At 53.5% G+C, this 18,259-nt stretch overlaps 6 protein-coding genes across 6 annotated transcripts; 1 reads left to right on the forward strand and 5 right to left on the reverse strand.

Annotated features, from left to right (window-relative positions):
• Positions 1–5: 5 nt before the first annotated feature.
• Positions 6–1,643, forward strand: BJ171DRAFT_488953 (uncharacterized protein). The gene is made up of 3 exons (XM_053109432.1): positions 6–375; positions 474–1,005; positions 1,095–1,643. Exons 2-3 carry the CDS (start codon positions 483–485, stop codon positions 1,574–1,576), a joined length of 1,005 nt encoding a protein of 334 aa, XP_052970549.1. The 5' UTR covers positions 6–375; positions 474–482; the 3' UTR covers positions 1,577–1,643.
• A 184-nt stretch (positions 1,644–1,827) lies between these two features.
• On the reverse strand, positions 1,828–2,998 carry BJ171DRAFT_488957 (uncharacterized protein; the record flags this gene model as incomplete). Its single annotated transcript, XM_053109433.1, has 1 exon — positions 1,828–2,998. A coding segment is annotated over exon 1 (845 nt), but the record flags the coding sequence as incomplete, so codon positions are not given.
• A 1,349-nt stretch (positions 2,999–4,347) lies between these two features.
• BJ171DRAFT_208048 (uncharacterized protein) lies at positions 4,348–6,020 on the reverse strand. The gene is made up of 3 exons (XM_053106332.1): positions 5,805–6,020; positions 4,928–5,560; positions 4,348–4,783 (listed from the first exon to the last, which is right to left on the reverse strand). The coding sequence occupies exons 1-3, from the start codon at positions 5,944–5,946 to the stop codon at positions 4,704–4,706; spliced, it is 855 nt and encodes a 284-aa protein (XP_052970551.1). The 5' UTR covers positions 5,947–6,020; the 3' UTR covers positions 4,348–4,703.
• Positions 6,021–6,190: 170 nt separating this feature from the next.
• BJ171DRAFT_488964 (t-SNARE) lies at positions 6,191–8,589 on the reverse strand. Its single transcript, XM_053109434.1, has 10 exons — positions 8,303–8,589; positions 8,030–8,170; positions 7,826–7,931; positions 7,638–7,712; positions 7,438–7,511; positions 7,143–7,251; positions 6,979–7,052; positions 6,803–6,898; positions 6,524–6,682; positions 6,191–6,356 (listed from the first exon to the last, which is right to left on the reverse strand). Exons 1-10 carry the CDS (start codon positions 8,330–8,332, stop codon positions 6,276–6,278), a joined length of 945 nt encoding a protein of 314 aa, XP_052970552.1. The 5' UTR covers positions 8,333–8,589; the 3' UTR covers positions 6,191–6,275.
• A 518-nt stretch (positions 8,590–9,107) lies between these two features.
• Positions 9,108–11,377, reverse strand: BJ171DRAFT_488968 (Elongator complex protein 4; the record flags this gene model as incomplete). Its single annotated transcript, XM_053109435.1, has 5 exons — positions 9,108–9,904; positions 10,044–10,218; positions 10,301–10,409; positions 10,607–10,817; positions 10,933–11,377. Coding segments are annotated over 5 exons (1,281 nt in total), but the record flags the coding sequence as incomplete, so codon positions are not given.
• Positions 11,378–11,836: 459 nt separating this feature from the next.
• Positions 11,837–17,760, reverse strand: BJ171DRAFT_488974 (uncharacterized protein). The gene is made up of 9 exons (XM_053109436.1): positions 17,361–17,760; positions 16,979–17,077; positions 14,737–16,881; positions 14,263–14,544; positions 13,823–13,956; positions 13,364–13,440; positions 12,999–13,109; positions 12,616–12,674; positions 11,837–12,355 (listed from the first exon to the last, which is right to left on the reverse strand). The coding sequence occupies exons 1-9, from the start codon at positions 17,709–17,711 to the stop codon at positions 12,326–12,328; spliced, it is 3,288 nt and encodes a 1,095-aa protein (XP_052970554.1). The 5' UTR covers positions 17,712–17,760; the 3' UTR covers positions 11,837–12,325.
• Between the last annotated feature and the right edge of the window lie 499 nt (positions 17,761–18,259).

The raw sequence follows: 18,259 nt of genomic DNA on the forward strand, positions 1-18,259 counted from the left end.
AGGCCCGGATCCGGATGGGCGCGGCGTGGCTGGGTTGGCCCGCGACTTGCCGACATGGCCGATGGACTGTCCCTGGCCGGCAGCATCGACGCTGCCGACATTGTGCTCGTCCAGCAACACCAGTGCTGCCAGGGCCATGCATGGTCGGTTGCGCTGTATCCCCGGCGATAGGGTCACCGACTCGGCTCGCTGGTGGCCGTCGTGCTGCTCGGGCAGTGATTCACGATGACCCGCCATCCAAAGCTCGCGTCCTGCTCGTTCGTTGTCCTGCTCGTTCGTTGTCCTGCTTGCTCGCTGTCTTGCCTGTCGTCCTGTTCATTCTTCGCTGACGTCGTCGCTCCTGGAGCACCTCGCTTGGCTTGTCTGTAAGTTCTGGTGAGCATTCTTCACAACCATTGTCCGCGGCGCTGACTTGGTCGGCTGGTCCTGCCGCCGCTTCATTCACACATCCGTGCCATCCGTCCTGTTCAAAGGAAACGACCATGTCCGGCACAACCAACCCCCCGCAGAATGCCTCTTCTGCTCCTCACCACGAGAAGCAAAGCGTCATAGCCTCTTTCATCCAGGTCCTTGCCGGCGGGACGCTGGCGGGTTTCCTGACCGAGCTCGTTCTGTATCCGGTCGAAGGCCCTCTTGTCGACCAAAAGCCCATCCAGGTCCAGCCGACAGGCTCGGCGGCCTCTGCTTCGCCTGCCCAAAAGCCTACAATGCTCCGGAGCCCTATGGCAGCACTGCGGTACCATCTGGGCATTAGCCCGAGCATCTCGCTCTCGTCCATGTCGCTTTCGATCCTCAAGACCTGCGCCGTTCGAGCACCGGGAACAGGCCTGCTCATGGCCTCATACGAGTTTGCAAGAGAGTCGTTCGAGCACCAGCTCCGGCGCACCGGCTGGGTTGGCTATGGATGGGCTGTGGCATTCTATGCCGGCCTTGGAGCCACCTTGGTTGAGGCCACGCTCCTTGCTCCCATGGTTTCGATCCGGGAAGCCCTCGACCTGGCAAAAGGTTCGTTGCTTCATTGCCTGTGGCTGCCTCGCACCGGATCGCATCGCATGCTCTCTCTTACCCCAGCGCTTCCTTCTGTGCTCGCGCAGAGTCTGGGTCGGCAAAGACAGGTGTCCAGGTCGCAGTGTCGGCTTGTGGCCCGCTCCCTCTTATGCGGCAGTTCTCGCACATCGTCGTCACCACAGCCCCGTTCGTCTCGATGTACTACGGATTCACCGACCGATATATTGCCATGCTCAAATCCAAGTACCGCTCTGATTTACCTCCCTCATTCTACAATGTCGTTGGCGGAACCCTGGGCGGCGTCACCGCTATCTTGATTGCCACGCCGCTCGAGTTTCTTCGGCAGAGACTCATAACCGAGTGGAACATGATGCGGCACACCGCCGAGGTGGTTTCCAAGGAAGGCACTTCCAGTGCCAAAGCCATTATCCAAGAGCGCTGCCGCCAGGAAATGCGCTTCAAGATTTTGCACCAGACGCCCCGATTTGCGTTTCGCCGGGCCTTTTACGGCACCGTCAAGGGCGCCGTCTTCAAAATGGCCAAGAGAACTATCCGTCGTATTTTGTAGCCGTCGACACTTCCAAGGCAGCGCGGGACATCATGCAGATTTCAGAATACAGCCTGTTGGAACCAAACGGGACAGTATGTCACTGAGGATCCTTCTCATTTTGTTGGTTTGGGGAGGGGGTCGCAGTATTGGATACATCCAGCCTCCTGTGGCAATGATTGACTGGTATGGTATGATCATGTTCTGAGAAGCATTGATAAGGCGATGCATAAGTATGGTGCACGCATTGTAAGAGCTGAACAGCTCTGTGGGCGATCGACGGGGTGTGTATTCAAGATCCAGAAAGTAACATCAGCTGCACCATCTGCACCGGCTGACGATCATAGCCAACGCACAGTGTCCCTTTCCAACACAGCATCGATCAAAACTAGGGCCCTGGCTATTCCGAATACGAATCAAAATGCTCTGTACTTTGATTGTATCCCTTCACCTCGCTGGCTCAAGCTGGTACTTTCCCACGCATCCATTTGCTTGGCTCGCGATGCGAGATGCTGCACTGCATCATGATGCCATCTGCATCATGATACCATCCGCACAGGACGACCTGGAGGCGGACTGTGCCTTTGCTATTCAAAGCATTTTGTTGGAGTGCCTCGGATCTTGTTGGGCTGGTAGCTGGTCCACTCCACAGGCGTCACATCATCCACGCTGTGAGCATCTGTCAGCGGCTCCTCGACCGCAGCCTCGGCCAGAAGCGTCGCGGAGCTCGCCGGGACTTTGGCTCCTTTGGCCTTGAACTTGAACTGCTTCCCTCCAAAGAACGAGCCAACGGAGCCTCGCGCCGCGACTCCATCCTCGCCGCCGTGGTCGACGCTTCGAACGAATGCTTGGTCGCCCGGTCCTCCCAGCCTCCGTGGAGCACGGGTGCTGCTGTTGTGGTGATCTGTGCCTGCGTCTTCAGCCGTGGCATTTACTCCGGGCATCATGCCTAAGAGATTGCCGATGCTAAGTTTGCGCTGGAGAAGCGGCTGGGGAGTACTCCTATGGGCTGACTCTGCGCTAGTCGGGATTGGCTGCTGCAACGGACTCGCACCAGGCTCCAGGGAATGGGTCTCAACCAGAGCTCTTTCCAGCGGACTGTGCTGGGAGGGCGGGATGCCTTCTCGCCGACCAAAGAGCTCCTTTCCAATCGCATAAATCTCCGAGATGTTCTGCGAGATGCTGCTCGATCGCTTGGGCCGCGGCGTCGAGCTGGGCTTGAAGAGTTTGGGAGGCTCGGCGGACTGCACAAGACCGCTCGCCAGATCACTGTGCCCCGATGGGCTGACCGAGATTGATTCTCTCAAAGTTACGTCCGAGAATCGGTTCTCCAGCTTCGGCTGGCTGGAGCCGGGGATGCCCTCGTGCTTGGCAGTCTGGTCCAGCATGCTCTGAAGCACATTGCAGCGCTCTGTTGCTTCCTCTTTCTCGAGCATCAGTCTCTCGATCTGGGCTTCCAAACGATGGACATCTGCCTGGATGGTCTTGACACACCGAGTGGCCTCCTCTAGTCTCATTTCCTTCTTGGCATTCTCGAGCAGCAGCATCGAGTTTCGGGACTGGAGCTCAGCAACCTTTGCCAGCAACTCGTCGTGCTCGTCGGTGTCGGCATGCCGAGCGCCAGCCTCAGAGTCAGTCCTGGCTTGCGCACGCTGGTGAGGCTCCTCGATCAGGGCTGTCTCGAGAGCCGAGAGCTTTTGCTGAATGTCACGGCTCGGGGGCGAGTGAGACCTGTTTTCCGATCGAACAGGACGGTGCTTCCTTGGGCTTTCCTGAGTCCGTGATGCCTGGCCCTGGGGCACTTTGAGGTTCTGGATGAACTGTTCGCCGCGCTGGATTGAGTGGGAAAGCTTGCGGGAGATGGTCTCGGTTTGGGAGTTGAGTGCAGCCGTCGTTGTAGTGACTGCAGTCTGCAACGTATCCACAAAGTCCGCAAGAACAATGCTGCTCATCTTTGGAGCTTTCTCGTGAACAAACGATTTCTGAGAAGCGGCGAATACCCAAGGCATCATCAGTACATGTGTCGCCAGAGAGAGTGTTGCTGCAACCTGGGCCGACTGACTATTCTTGCAGCCGGGACCGTTGTCAACGGCAGATCTGGGCATACGAACCATCTCACTGGACGGATGATATTTGGTCGCTGTGTCGACGAGAGCAACGGGTTCGACAGACTCGATTCCCTGGAGGCAAGTCACTTGGGCGTATGCTGGCGAGAGAGGGTCTATATCTCTCGATTCACACACTCGAGCAGGAGGAGCTGCGAGACGGCAAGAGCGCACAACTGGCTGCGAGGCCGGTGGGTCAGATCAAATCCAGCTCGAGTCTTCGGCGAGTTCTCACAGTCTCGCCAATCGATAGTCCCCCCCCCACCAATCCAGCACGACGATCTTGCGTTGTCGCAAGTCTGACGAGGGCAAGATTCAAGGAAGCACCGTGTGCTTGGCCATGATTGGGGAGGATTGCGTCGCCCGGGCATGGCCGCTTGATAGCGTTCGCAGCCCGGACGAGATGCTGCGGTTTCGAGTGTGTTCTTGCTTCCGAGTCCATCGATATTCGACTGCATGGTCGTGGTGTACGAGTCGATCATCGCCCATGGATATCGACGAGCAGGAACTATGGGCACGCAGGGGCCATGGACATGCAGGAAACAGCAACGACTGGCGGCAACAACGGTCAATGTGCTGATTCAAGGAGACCACATCTCGATGGGGCCGACATTGATGGGCCTGTTCGCAATGGCGGCTCTCAGCCTCAGAGTCTGGATGATCCGGTTGCTTTAGAAGGATGGTATCCTGAAGAACCATCTTCCTCAACCTCAGCTGCTCACAAAACACTTCATTATCTCTCAGCCAAACCAGTGCTCCTCCGCATGCAGAGACAAACCCATGGATATCCAACAGTGGCTGCTATTGGCAATCGACTCAGGATGTTCTGCCCCACTATGGATGTGGTCAATCCGGCTGCGGCTTCCTTTCATTAAAAGGCAGTGCGGTGGTGCGTCACACCGTCGTCACAGAGAGTCGAGATGGCAGACATGCCATGAGATTCTGGCTCAGTCGCCAAACCCAGCAGCCGATCTTCCCAGCGCATGCCTGGACTTCACAGAAATCCCTGTGGGTAATTTGGTTGATGAAGGGGTCGGCGATGCTCAAGATCGGAGCTCGACAAACGATTTGGGAAAGATCCCGGTCTTGCCCCGGAGCTCTCCGCGATACCAGTTGTCGTCGACTTGATTGTTCGAGGGCAAAGCGGTGTGAGTACAGGAAGACAGGAAGACAAGATGTAGGTGAGCACGCTAATGGCTAGTGGATGTAGGTCATCGCCCCGACTGAAACCGCAGCTTGTGCAAGGACGTCGAGCAGACGAACGTACCATCCTCGACAATCGTGATAAAGTCGCCTACTCGGAACGGCAAGTCGCCCGTCTCTGTTGTCTCAAAGTCGGAGATGGCGATGGCCAGGCGCTTTTGCGGTGCGCTTGAGGCGGTCTTGCGAAGGCCAAGGCTGTTGATCTGCGAATTGACATTCGAGCTCACGCTCTGGGACACACTTGCGCTCGTTGCAGCACCAACCTGGCTGCCAACAAACTTGCCGACTCCGGCAGTGTACTGGCCAGCGCCCTTGATTCCCAGGTGCCCCATCCTTTCGTTGAGTCCAACGGTGACGCTCTCGGAGACTGCGGCCCCAGCTGCAGCCCCGGCTGTCCGACCGATGGCGCTCGAGACGTTATTGATCCGGTCGTCAAGGTTCGGGCTCTTGGCGGCCGAGGTCGGCTGGCGCGAAGGCAGCGGCGGTGGAGCACCAGCGCCAGCACTGGCACCGGCACCGGCGATTGCGCTGTCGCCGGTTCGCTTCGGTAGAGCCGAGGAACCACTCGGGGCACGGCTATGGGACTGGCCGGAGCGGGTGACTGCGGCATCGAGGTTGAGAGGCAGGCGGTGCGAATCAAAGGTATCCAGGATCAAATTCAGTGTGCTCTCGGCGATCCACTGATTCTTGAGCAGCGCTTTGGCGCAACACAGGCGTGAGGGGAATGGTGTCAGCCAGGAAGAGGTTTGCAGCAGGGCAGGCTCTGCAGGCTGGCAAGGGGACGGAATAGAGATGCCTGCTGCTGCTGTTGTTGTTGCTGCTGCTGCATCGATGGCCGAGCAATGACAATTGTCGCTGTGATGCTGCACTGCCGGTTCGCTATCGGCAAGCCAGCACGTCCAGTACGTCCAGGCCGCCCAGAAACTTGGGGTTGCGCTTACCCGTAAGACTGAGAGAGAAGTGGTCCAGAACATGGTCCTGGAACTCGTGGTTGGTTGGATCGGCTCGGAAGTTCTCGGCGGTGGGCTTCTTGCCGATGAAGGCCGACACGCTCGACGTCAGTTTCTTGCCGAGACCGGACATGTTGGTGGACGCTGGATGAGGGTGGGTGGGATGCGAGATGCAAGGGCAGGTGCAGGGGGTGAGGAGATGGAGGCAGAGCAAGTCCAAGGGCATGGCGAGGCCGGTTTCCGCGGCGAGAAGGGAGAAGGTGCTCTCGCCGTGCGTCGCCACCCGCCCCACGACTGAGTGCTTCATTGCCAAGGAACCGACTCGACACAGCGCAGGAGCCTCAAGCGACAGGGCCCAGAGGCCTGGGTGGTCGTCACGAGCGACGAATGTGTGTATTTGGGCCCCCAAAAAGCGACATTCAAAAGCAAGCCGGGGTGGGTTCCGTCTCATGTGGGCCCCGTCTAATGCTTCGTCAGGAAGTATACTGCCAGACCCACTCCCACAATCAGGAGGATCAGGCACACGATGATGATGCACATTTTCTGTCCATCAGATGCAGCAGGGAGCCGAGCGTGTGGTGATGGCATTTCCATAGAGAGACATGGTCAGTGCGGGATCGGAGGCAGACGGGACCATGCTGGTCTCGGGTTGTTGGTGGAGCACGGCATCCCAGGTCCGGTGTCGCAGCAGCTCTGCTACTTCCACCCACCTTTCTGGATTTCTTCTGCAGCTTTACGGCCTGGTGCAAAGCCTTGGCTCCTTGGTCCGTATGGTCCTTGGCATTTTCCACGTGGATTTCGATTTGGTTGAGCATCTCGCCCTGTGCTTGGACGAGCACAGCCATGTCGATAAACAGTTGTTGTAGTTCCTATGCGACCATGGCGAGAAGATACCATCAGATATTGCATAGCGCGGCTGCAGCTGCAAGCGCATGGGGATCGGGGGAGTTTGCTGGTCGCAGCCAGGCTCGCTGTAACATGAGGCATACAATGATGGACTGCTCGATCTTTTGAATGTCGTGGTGTCGATCTTGAATGTCTTGCAAGGCCTTCTTTGCTTCTGCTTTCTGTCCGCTGTGCATGATCTAACATGACGTAGGATGAGAATGCTCGCTCGTTTTGGCATCGTGGCTGCTGCCGCTGAGAGCCGGGGAGCAGACCATACCTGCTGGGCAAAGACGGGGCCACTGTCTCCGTCCATCATTTTTTCGACTTCTTCTGGTGTCGCCCCGGGTTTCACTGTTGTATTCCGATGTCAGATGGTGTGGTCATATTGTCCATATTCCCCACAAGTCACGCAAGCCGCACAGGCTTGCCGGAGAGACTTGCCTATCAGGAACTGGCGCTGCATTCGTTGCTTGTATTTGTCCTGGTACTTCTTCTGAATGTCCTTGTATTCGGTCATGACATCGAGGAACTTTTTGGCCGCTGCAGAGTGCTGTTATGGATGTGTACCGGTCGGCCGCCATTCGATCAGTCCCAAGTGTCTCTGCAGAGATTCAAGCGCTCTGTACTCTGTCCTGCCTTTGCTCTCGCCCTCTCTGCACTCCCTCCGCCCTGCATCTGCGTTCCAAAGGGCAGGTGCGTCGGTTTAGAGCGAGTAGGCTCTTGTGACGGAGCGCACCTGGTTGATGCGAATGCGGATGTCGCTTGATCCGGGATTCTCGACCGACAATTTTTTGTTCTTCGCATCCATCGCTGGGGTATTGAGGCACCGATATCAGCCGTATGATTGCGGTGGCCAGCAGCAGCCCGGTCTGCCCACGGAGCGACCGAGAACATCCAAGACCGAGAACATCCAAGACCGCATACATGCTTACTGACCTTTTAGTCTGTTCCGGATATCGGCCGCCAGCTTGTTGGTCTTGTCCATCCATTTGTCGAGCTCCTTGGCGTTTTCTAAACAAGAGCGGCGGTCATAAGTATGAGACAGCTGGTCTCCCGGAAGAATATACCCGCCGTCCGGCATAGCTCCGGTCAGATCATATCGAGCGCTTTGCGCCAACACGCACGGGTACTCTGATCTTCGCTGATGGTGTTCAAGGCCTTGTTGTGGAGCGCCTCGATCTGCTCGATGTTGTTCTTGATTGTCGCTATTGAGTCATTGATTCCGCCGATCTGGCGGATACATGTGGAAGCCATGGTGAGCACTTCTACGGACTCTCCATATGCTCCGTGCGAAAGGGTCGCGATGCTCGTCGCTCTGTGTGAGGTACCTCGTCGAAGAAGCCGGTCATGACATTATCCTGTGGCTCTCCACCTTGGGCTCCTTTCTTCTCTTTGTCCTTTTTCTCTGCCTTTTCGGCCTTCTCAGGCTTTTCGCCGGCTGGTGCTTTACTACCACCATCGGGAGGGTTCTGCAGGAGATTAAATCACGCAAGCAGCACATGAGAACTCGTCCCGCGAATCCCGGCTTTGAGTGCGCCTGTCCGAACAAATTGCAGCTGCCTGTTGCCGATGCGTCTCAACCGGATACGACTCCTCCATACATTGTTGAGGTCTTGAAGTCGGTCCCTCATTTCGAGATTTGTGCTGGTCAAACCACAGTGTATTGATGGGCGTGATAGTTAATGAGATCCGACCCAACGAGTCCACTGGATGGAGCGCGAGGGAGCCGAGAATCGATAGATTTGATGAGGAGGGCTTTTTGGCTGCCCAGCGGACTCATTTTGCAACGGGACACTTCAACGCACGGATTGACTGGTGTTGATCGGCTGCCTAGCTGAATGACGTCGATTGGCGCTCCGGCCTCAATATAATCCGCTTGCTGAGGCTATCCAACGACTCTGCTGTTTGCCCTGTGCCTTCCCCCTCATCCCGGGCATGACCTCCTGCTCTGACTTGTAGCGACTCGTTTGCCCTCGTCGGACTCGTTCACCCCAGACATCTCCACGCTCACACAGGACACTACAGACCAAATCCCAGGGAGGAATGGCCAGGGTCCCGCCTCGGATCCACGGCGGTGAAGGATCCATCTTGGGCAGCCGGTGTCGGCACCACAATACCCACACGGCCCGAAGTCACCGACCTATCTCTCTGGGGAGTGGAGCCAAAACTCAATGGGTGCAGTCATTTTCCGACATCAGCGACACAAGTCTGCCGAACTTCAGTAGGCTCCAGTGGGCAAGCCATGCGATTGTTTCCCGTCCTGGTTGGCAATCTCTTTGTGTGGTGCATTCACTCGACGTGGGAGTGTGATGCATTCACTCGACTCTCGGGACAGTTCCATGGTGTATTGATATCAAGATGCTCGGCCTTATCGAGTCGCTTGGCTTCCCGGCACTGTGAGCACACCTGGAGATCGAGTCGCTTGAATCGACGTTGCCTGGCTGGTGCCTTTCGCTTGCGGGGAGCCATCTGAGCGAGAAAGCGTCCTTGATTCAGATCCAGAAACACATCACTGAACGGTCATGGCGAGCGTGCGATGTGTTGAGGGAGAACATTCATCAAAATCCGGTGTGTCCTATTTCATTGAATCGGATGTAATTCCCGATCAGCGAGGTTGGATGGGCTTTGTGTCCTGGGCCGTGGACTCAACGGAGCCTGGACATGGGAGAGTTTCCCGGCGAGATAGAGCCATCTGCTTTGATTTAAACGGTTCGATGTATTAGCTCTCCTGGAGTTGGCGTTGCACTGCTTGCAAATAGCAACGTCATTGTCACAATTGATGCGGCTGTATCGATGCCAAGCAACTCAGTGATCCGCCAAGTCAGTCGCGCCGGCCACAGATGACTTGATAGTCGACAACCGTTAAAAGTCAAGTTGCTTTGCCTTCATGTCAAGACCGGCCGCACATCCTGTCGAAGGGACGATGTTTCTGGAGACGCTTCTGGCGACTGATGAAGTCTGATTCTTTGGGAGATCCGTGCCTTTCGACTTGGATTCCCGTTCAGCAGAGTCCCCAGCTTCAGGTGGGAGGTGGAATGGTTCAATTAAAAACCGTTTTCGGCGCACCTTGAATGCCAGGGAGCGCACTTGTGATTCTGGGAAGCGGGTCGAGTGTGATAGCGAGTTGAGTCGGGGGAGGCGGATGGCATGGATAAAGCCATGATAGTCCGATGTGTAGGCCGTGTTTATAGTTTTGGGTGAACCTAGAGAAGGGGGAAGTATGATAGTGGTGCGCTGGATTAGAAGTGGTTGTTCCGATGTGCAGAGCAATATCCAAGGGCCCACAGTCACTTGGCAGCGAAATACGAGCCCCCGTAAGGCAAGCATAAGCTTGAGACGCACCAGCAAAGGACTCGATTTCGATGACGGCATCACACATGTGTTCGATCCGGCGGATGACTGGGTTGGAGGTGACGCCATGATAGTCATTGTAGAGATGTGCGGGGATGGTGACGAAAGCGGTCGAGAAGGAGAATCGTACGAGTCCCCGAAGACGATGGAAAAACCGAAACATAGCCTGCGATGGTGGGCTCGTTAGCACCAGGCGAGCAGATCACTCCAAGGGTGTGATCATCATCCCATCGCATGAGGTTACTTGCCTGTGATGTCATCGTACAATCCTCCATTCCCCACATTGGGGAGCCGATTGAATGAACCCCGATTCGGAGGGCATCTCGAATCCCGGATGGCGGAGGTGGGGCGGTTGGCCTGAGGAGTGGACGACGATGTTGCCGTGATGAGACGGACATGCACAAAGGCCTATGCGAGGCTGAAGTCTTTGAAGGTCAAGGTGGAAGCGGCGAAGGATGGGCTACCACTCATAAATGAGCAAGGTGATATCAGAAGTGCCAGAAAAGATGAAGGGCGAGTCACACATGAATGTGGCAGAGACTCCTTGACCATACCGGAATCCTCCAGATTCGATAAGGTCCTGGATGTTGTTCAGCAGTCTGTCGTATTTGGACGTGACATCGTCATTGGCCCAGAGACCAACATCAAGCATAGTCATTTGGTTGTGCATATCTCCGAGCAGCTGGGGTGACATTTTCCTGGTCAGATCGAATGTTGCGCAGTAGGGTGGATCCGGAAGCCTGCCAGAGGGAGAGGGCTGAGGCGCTGGAGGGACGAACATGGAAAGATGGTCGTAGGGGCGAAAAGATAGAGGGTACGAAACGATTAGAGAGGGCTCGTTTGGGGCAGATCTGGCGGATCAGTTGAGAGCAGGACGGACCTGCAGAAGGGCTCGATGCAGGACTGCGGGGTGTGCCTGCTGATGGAGGGGCCTGTCCTTGATATCGCCAGGCAATCTTGAGCTTGGAGTCTCCGTCGGAAGCCTGGAGGGAAGGGGCATTTTTGATCTCGCCATCTCTGGAGGTGAGGACGGCATCATCTTCTCCACCCTTGCCCTCAGAGACACCCATGAGACCCTTCCGGAAGGTTTCGGTGCCGTTTTCGTCGGCGGTAGCAAGGAAGATCGGATGGCGAGCGACGATGCCTTGGGCGAGAAAATACTTGAGGAGAATGTCGGAATAGCCGGTGTATCGATCTTCTTTGATGAGGATAACAGATCCGATGGGCAAACCGCCGCCCAAGACGTCGTCGAGCGACGGGCACCCGGTCGAAAGGAGAACCTGGCCGTTGTGAGCGGAGACCTTGGTGGCAAGGGGGAGTCGAGCCTGGACCGGGGGGCAAGCGGCGCTTGAATGAACTCATGAGGAAGGCAGGAGGACGACAGTGTTGAAGGGCCGATCAAGGATGATGTTGCGATCTGAGGAGCGGAGCCAAGAGAAAGCTGACCAGACGAGACCAGATCGGATGGAACAAGGGCGAGGCGGAGGGGACACTGCTACACACGGACCATCAACGACTGGGTGACGATCGATAGGCAGTGAAAGTCAAAGAGTGGATGGTGGATGGCAGTCAGGTTGGTGACTGCAAATGCCTCGGATACTATCTATCCATGTGCAGAGATGGACGGCGCAACTGTTGCTGGCACAGATGCGATGAATATACGATGCAGCCTTGGCTGTGCCCTGGTTGCACCCTGGATGCACCCTCGACACATTCCCTTGGAATCTTCCTCCTCCCTCTCCACCACAGTGCCAGCGGCGTCGCTGAAGATCGCAACGATCCAACATGGCATATCTAGAACTGCATATTGATCCTCTGCACCCATTGTGCTCGAGATGAACGTGAGGAAACCAACCAACAGAAAAGAGCGAACAAGATCAAAATGAACTGAAGATGCAGCAGGTGTCGTCAAATTGAGCCGAAGATGCGGCAGGTGTTTGCGAAGCTGGTGCTGGAATGCTCGCAAATGCGTGCCAGCCAAGAAAACGAAGAGCGTGCAGATGTGGAGGATGAATGCGCTGTAAAGTGGTGTGGTCTGCAGATGATGAATGTGCTGTCAAATGGCATGAGATAAGACGTGTCCATGAAGAAGGAATGTGTCCGTCAAGATAATGGCGATTCTCGGGATAATGGCGGTTCTCGGGATAATGGCGATTCTCAAGATAATACCGCGACGGATCCGAGACACCAGAAGACAGGGCCAAGGCTTGCCATAGCGCCTCGAATGTGTCTTTCGTTCCAAGCCATCCGACCCTGACACAAGATCCAGGCTCTTAATGGGTTCGGGTGCGCGCGCCCGTCGACTAAGAGGAAGGCGGTTCAGTAGAGGGTGCGTTCAACAGCGGGTGCAGTTCAGTAGCGGTTGCGGTCCGAAAGCGGTTGCGGTTCGATAGTGGACGTGTTCCAGACAAGCAACGAATCAAGCAGCAGGTGAATCGAGCAATGGTTAGCCTATTGTTTTCAGAGACCCCATAGCGCGGTGCTCTGACACAAATCATACAGTGGCATGCTAATGTTCTGTGGTCAGGCCACCCGGGATTTGCTTATGAATACACACGCTTACCAGGCGGGTTGGGAACATCATCAATCCCTGGATCTCGCGTGTATACTTGACTGGCTTCACTGGAAGACCCCATAACAGCATTCGTTAGTGTCCAAGACGAGACCCGGTTGCTGTCCAGTGATGCTGGACCGGCTCATCGCGCACCACCGGTGGGCGATAGCGCAACATAGCCACAAAACAGCGATCGAATACGCCCGACACAATCCTTCGCCTCCATGTTACGTCAATTGCCAGCAGTAGTTGGGGAGGGGCCGAGTGCTTGTCAGTAGAGCCACAAATGCCTCGTGCTCATACGGTTTGGTGGCATCATAAAGCTCTCGAGTCCCTCTCATTCAAAGAACAAAGCGTTTGGACACCAAGACTATCCATAACAAGTCGCTTACGCTTCTGCAGGATGTATCTTCGAAGTGCAGAATAGAGAAACAGGTAGATTCCAAATCCAACAGCTACCAGAAGCCACTTTGGGTTGAGAAGGTAGGAGCTGTTCATAAAGACTATAGCGGTGGGTATTGCAGAGTGAGTATGGTTGATGATAAGCAAGATAGCCGAGACCGACCACAAGCATAGTTTGCACCACGCACACCACGCACACTTCTGTATCAGCCATCGTGCCAAACACACATCATCAACTGACTCATCAGGGTTTGTTCGAACAAATCATGCGCATATAATAAACAGCGCCATTTCAGGTAGCGTTGCTATCTCCCCTCCCCTCCTGGACCGCGGGTAGCTGCAACAGGCAACTTACTGTTGAGGGGTGGAACATAGACAACAATGGCTCCAACAGCGAGCGCGCCTAGAACACACCACCATGTCGATGTGTTTCTATTATTGAAGAGTTTGAATGCTGAATTAATCAAAAGTCCCGTGGTATGCAAGAGTCTTATGTGTCACATCGGCATGCCACATCGTCATGCCACATCGTCATGCCACATCGTCATGTCACATCGTCATGCCACGTCGCCATGTGATATGCCAACCACTCCCCCCTGATGCTCCTGGACATCGTGCACACAGGGTGTTGATGTCCAGGTGGAGCCCGCAGGCTCCAACTAGAGCTCGTAGTTCAAGGAGAGCCCGCAGACTCCAAGTAGAGCTTATAGTCCAAGGCGAGCCCACAGACTCCAAGAGGGCTCATAGTGGTCAAGGAGAGCTCAGAGCCAAAACTTGTTCGCAACGCCAATTAGCTTGTCACAATAGCACTCACTTGAGCATATGCATCCCAAATGGAAGCTTCAGCTTTGCTTTGCAGGCAAATAGATTGAAGACTTGGGTAATGAGAACCGCAGCATAGTACATTGACTGGCCTCTTCTGATGATCTCATATTGCTGGCTACCGGTCTGCAAAATAACAATGCAAAGCGTTAGAAAAACCGTCTGGAACAGCGTAGTTGACAATTTTCATGAATGAAATATCCATAAATATCAACTCAATCGTCCATGCGCTTGAGTGAAGGCGTATTTAGTGGATAGCTATTTCAACTCGACGATACTCGTGGCCCTTGGAAGCGATTATGCTCCTTCAATGCATATCTATGTCAAAGCAGTGACAGGGAGAGACCAAACCAGCCATGATCGACAACACCGCGATTCCTATATTATTGATTGCATTAAAAATCAAAAAAAAAGTATGTGAATTTGACTTACCAAGGTGACCCCATTCAGCAAAGTGTATGGCGGAGAGTTGTTATTGTTGAAGTACCCGTTGTTGGCTACGGCGGAATTACGAAGGTCGGCAGGAGTAACTCCAGCCTCGTTCATGACCAAGAAGAATCCCACAAGAGCTGCGATGGTTTCGATAAAACCAGCTTCAATGTACGCCCATGAGAGGGCTTCTCCGTCGACCAGGATTTCCCCTTCGTCCTCGTTCATATCCCGAAGCCACTTTCCGTTGAATACCGACTTGATTTTGTAAAGAGCCATACCACCCTAAACGCATGCACTGTTAATAGATGCTCATTTCCGCGATCTTCAAACGCTTTGGTGTATAGCAAATGACATCTTCAGCGTCTTTGGTACTGTTTCCTGCATCCAGGTTACGAGCGAAGGGGTGGGGTGGGGTAACTCCACATTATGCGAGCTTATATCCGCGAGCTATTTCCAATGGAGGTAACAACAAACCTTCGATATAACACGTTGCTCGGCCATAGGGTTTGCGGGATCAACAGGCTCCACTAACTTGGCCTGCTGAAGCTCCCTGATGTTGCGGCGCAAGCGCTCCACGGATCCCACAGTGACAGGCTTTCTAGGCGGCATCAGCATCAGCCCACCTTCGGTACCCTCTGGCGGCTCCCAGGCATATGAAAGCGATGCAAAGAGCTCAAATCCAAGATCGACAAACAAGATTTGAATCGAGCTGATGGCCGCAGGCAGTGGAACCACAACCGACAGGAGGAAAGGAATAACTTCGGGAATGATGTGCGTAACTGTGTACTGGATGCTCTTCTTCAGGTTGGCAAAAATCAACCGCCCTTCTGCAATTCCTGCAACAGTAGACGCAAAGTTGTCGTCCAAAAGAATCATGGCGGCAGCTTCTTTTGAGACATCTGACCCAGAGAGATTCATCGCAATTCCCAGATCGGCTTTCTTGAGCGCAGGAGAGTCGTTCACGCCGTCTCCCGTGACTCCAACAATATGTCCAAGAGCCTGAGCTCTCTTTACAATTTCAAGCTTGTTTTTGGGTGAGGTGCGCGCGAAAATAATTTCGTCCTTCTGAAAGATATTATCCCAATCTGCGTCTGTAAGCTCCGAGATCTGCTCTCCATGAATGACAATTGCGTTGTATTCTTCTGGGGCGATAGATTTGACTGGCCGTCCTGTACGTTTTGCAACGCGCTCCTTGGTTTCACCGAGCATTAAGTTGATTTTTCGTCCAATGGCCTCGGCTGTAAGTGGATGGTCTCCGGTAACCATCATGACTTTTACGCCAGCCATGCGGCATTTTCCGATCGCCTCGCGGACTCCATGTTTGGGAGGATCTTCCAAGCTCACTAGCCCGACAAAAGTCAGTCCATCAGTCGGGAAGTTCTTCTTTTCCTTGTCGAATGAAAACCCCTTTGGATACTGGCTCTCAGACAGAGTGAGTTGCGCAAACGCGAGCACACGATGGCCCTTTCCAGCCATATATTCGTATGATTGATCAAAGGCCTTTCTGTGGTCTTCTGTTAGTTCAATCGCTTGTCCGCCGACGAGAATCGTAGAGCATACTCGCAGTACTCGCTCTGGAGCACCCTTCATCATGATCGTGAATATACCTTGGGGATGGGGCTTTTCGTTGATGGATAAATGCCATTTGGTCTCTGAGTTGAAAGGAAGTTCGCAGACTTTTGGATATTCATCCAGAATAGTGTCAATATTGGGGAGTTTTGCCGCCGAAAAGCGCAAAAGGCCAGATTCGGTGGCGTCGCCACTGATTTCGCGCTTGGGGATGGGCAGGTCGGTTCGGTTGAAGCGTGCTCTGGTACACATGGCCGATATCTGGGCGATCTCGAGAACACCACTGGCTTTTTCGTCTAAGCAGACCTCAGTCTCGTCCAGTCCGTCCGAGGTGGTTGCAACGTTAAAGAGCGTCGAGTTGGTCCATAGGTTTGTCACCGTCATCTGGTTTCGGGTGAGCGTTCCAGTCTTGTCGGTTGCCAGAAGGGTGATGGCGCCCAATGTTTCGACTCCTTGCAAGTCCTTGACGAGTGCATTTTTATCAGCCATTCGTTTCGCAGCGATTGTAAGAAGCATTGAGATTGTCGCATAGAGGCCCTCAGGGACCCAAGCGACCAAGGTTCCGATTCCCGAGTTGAGACCAAAGTTGACACCGCCCTCCACACACCCGACGATGAAGAAAATGACGGCCGTGGTTATAGCAAAGACTGTGATGATCTTGACAAAGATGTCGATTTCTTCGGATAGAGGAGATCGCCGTTTCTTTTCGTTGGATGTGAGGTTGGCAATCTGACCAAGCACCGTATTGTCGCCAGTTCGTATAACGATACCAAAGCCTTCACCGGCCACAGCCATCGAGCCGTTGAAAATCAAGTTGGTTGCTTCCAGCGGGTTGCTGTGTGTGTTTGTTGTCTTTCGCTCTTGCGGATCGGACTCGCCGGTAAGCGATGAGTTGTCAACCTTCAAATCCAGGACCCAGAACATTCTGACATCTGCTGGAATCTTGTCGCCCATGCGAACAAATACTACGTCGCCAGGAACAAGATCTGCGGCCGGGATGTTCACGATTTGACCGGCTCGCATTGCATTGCACTTTGATGGAATCATATTCTGCAAAATGTTGAATATGTGAGTGGTTTTGCGACCAGTGAAATGATGCTGATGACTAATTGACCGAGTAGTGAGTATAGTGCATGAACCAACATACTAAAAACGATTCCAGGATTGCGGCACTCTTTTGATGCTGATAAAACTCAATGGCAGCATTGATGAAAGCGACGCCAATCAAAATTCCACCAAGATAAACCTGTGTAATTATCCAAGGTAAATAATTGGTAAATATGGGTCAAATCATAGTAACCACGACTTATTTTTCTATATCCACGCAGTGGCGATGGAGTTTCACTGCTCCTAATTACTTATAGCAGCACGGCTTGTGAGCAATATTGCACAATGAGCCAATGGCAAATTTTATCGATGTCACGGATAGTCCATTATAAGGCTTATAGAGTAACCATCTCCTTTCCTCTATAGACCTGTGATAAAATGTATAATAGCTCGAAAGCAAATTCCGATAGCAAGGCTCTTACGTTGGGGGCATTGTCGATCGGATCGATGATGTATAGAACGTAGGTTGCAACGCCAGCAACAATGAGCATCACATTGAACAGTCCTGCCAACATCTCCAAGTAGCGGATTATTGGGTGCTTTTTCTTGGGTGGAGAGAGCACATTTGGTCCAAACTCTTCGAGTCTCTTCACCACTGTATCGTTGCTGAGACCCTGGGAATTTCTTGGTTTGGTCTCATCGACGCTAGTAGTATAGCGTTCGCAGACCTGAGGCAAGGTCAAATTATGTTCATCCTTGTACAAGCGGGGGCGGGTAGCGTTTTCCGAATATGAAAGTGTATGCACGTTAGCAATCAAGCCAGCCTGTGGCATAACTGCCAAATATAATCGAATAAACAGGTGAATCAAAGGACACTATCGTCATCGGTAGCACTGGAACCACTAAGTGCGGAGATCATTTCAAAATCACAAGCGATTATACTGTACAGTTTCTTGCTGTAAAAGAGTGTAATGTGATTCAAATACAAATAATATATATATATCTAGTAATTCACTGGGTACGATGGTGAATGACAACGCCGAGACGCCGCGACTGGACGAAGCCCAAAAGGGAACAAATCAAAATACGGACGGCTGGCCCCTCCGTGCTGGATTTATAATCAGCAGTAAGAGTCCATAAAGCTATATGGTAGCATATTTGCATGTGCTTATCAACATGTATAGCTACATGAAGATAACGATATACTAAACTAATTGAGTGAATACACGCTCAAGGTTGGGATCTAAGGGCGGTTTATGATATAAACCGACTACGTCTACTTGAAACGCCCATGCCACACGCGATAATATCGCTCAAAATACATGGTGATGAAAGACATAGTGACCAAAGACGTGCTGACAAAGACAGCGACAGAAGACAC

Source organism: Polychytrium aggregatum, assembly GCF_025602895.1.
Source record: "Polychytrium aggregatum strain JEL109 chromosome Unknown BJ171scaffold_4, whole genome shotgun sequence".
Classification (NCBI taxonomy): Eukaryota; Fungi; Chytridiomycota; class Chytridiomycetes; order Polychytriales; genus Polychytrium; species Polychytrium aggregatum.

Coding starts and splice junctions, on each gene's coding strand:
- BJ171DRAFT_488964 (XM_053109434.1), bottom strand. CDS start 8,332: ATGAGGGACCGACTTCAAGACCTCAACAAT. Junction 7,252..7,437: donor TCCGCATTCGCATCAACCAG/GTGCGCTCCGTC, acceptor CATCCATAACAG/CACTCTGCAGCGGCCAAAAA. Junction 6,357..6,523: donor TGCAGAAGAAATCCAGAAAG/GTGGGTGGAAGT, acceptor TCTGATGGACAG/AAAATGTGCATCATCATCGT.
- BJ171DRAFT_208048 (XM_053106332.1), bottom strand. CDS start 5,946: ATGTCCGGTCTCGGCAAGAAACTGACGTCGAGCGTGTCGGCCTTCATC. Junction 5,561..5,804: donor CTTCTCTCTCAGTCTTACGG/GTAAGCGCAACC, acceptor GTTGCGCCAAAG/CGCTGCTCAAGAATCAGTGG. Junction 4,784..4,927: donor TATCACGATTGTCGAGGATG/GTACGTTCGTCT, acceptor CGAACAATCAAG/TCGACGACAACTGGTATCGC.
- BJ171DRAFT_488953 (XM_053109432.1), top strand. CDS start 483: ATGTCCGGCACAACCAACCCCCCGCAGAATGCCTCTTCTGCTCCTCAC. Junction 1,006..1,094: donor AGCCCTCGACCTGGCAAAAG/GTTCGTTGCTTC, acceptor GTGCTCGCGCAG/AGTCTGGGTCGGCAAAGACA.
- BJ171DRAFT_488974 (XM_053109436.1), bottom strand. CDS start 17,711: ATGCCACAGGCTGGCTTGATTGCTAACGTGCATACACTTTCATATTCG. Junction 14,545..14,736: donor AGCAACGTGTTATATCGAAG/GTTTGTTGTTAC, acceptor GCATGCGTTTAG/GGTGGTATGGCTCTTTACAA. Junction 12,356..12,615: donor TGATGTTCCCAACCCGCCTG/GTAAGCGTGTGT, acceptor CCTTCCTCTTAG/TCGACGGGCGCGCGCACCCG.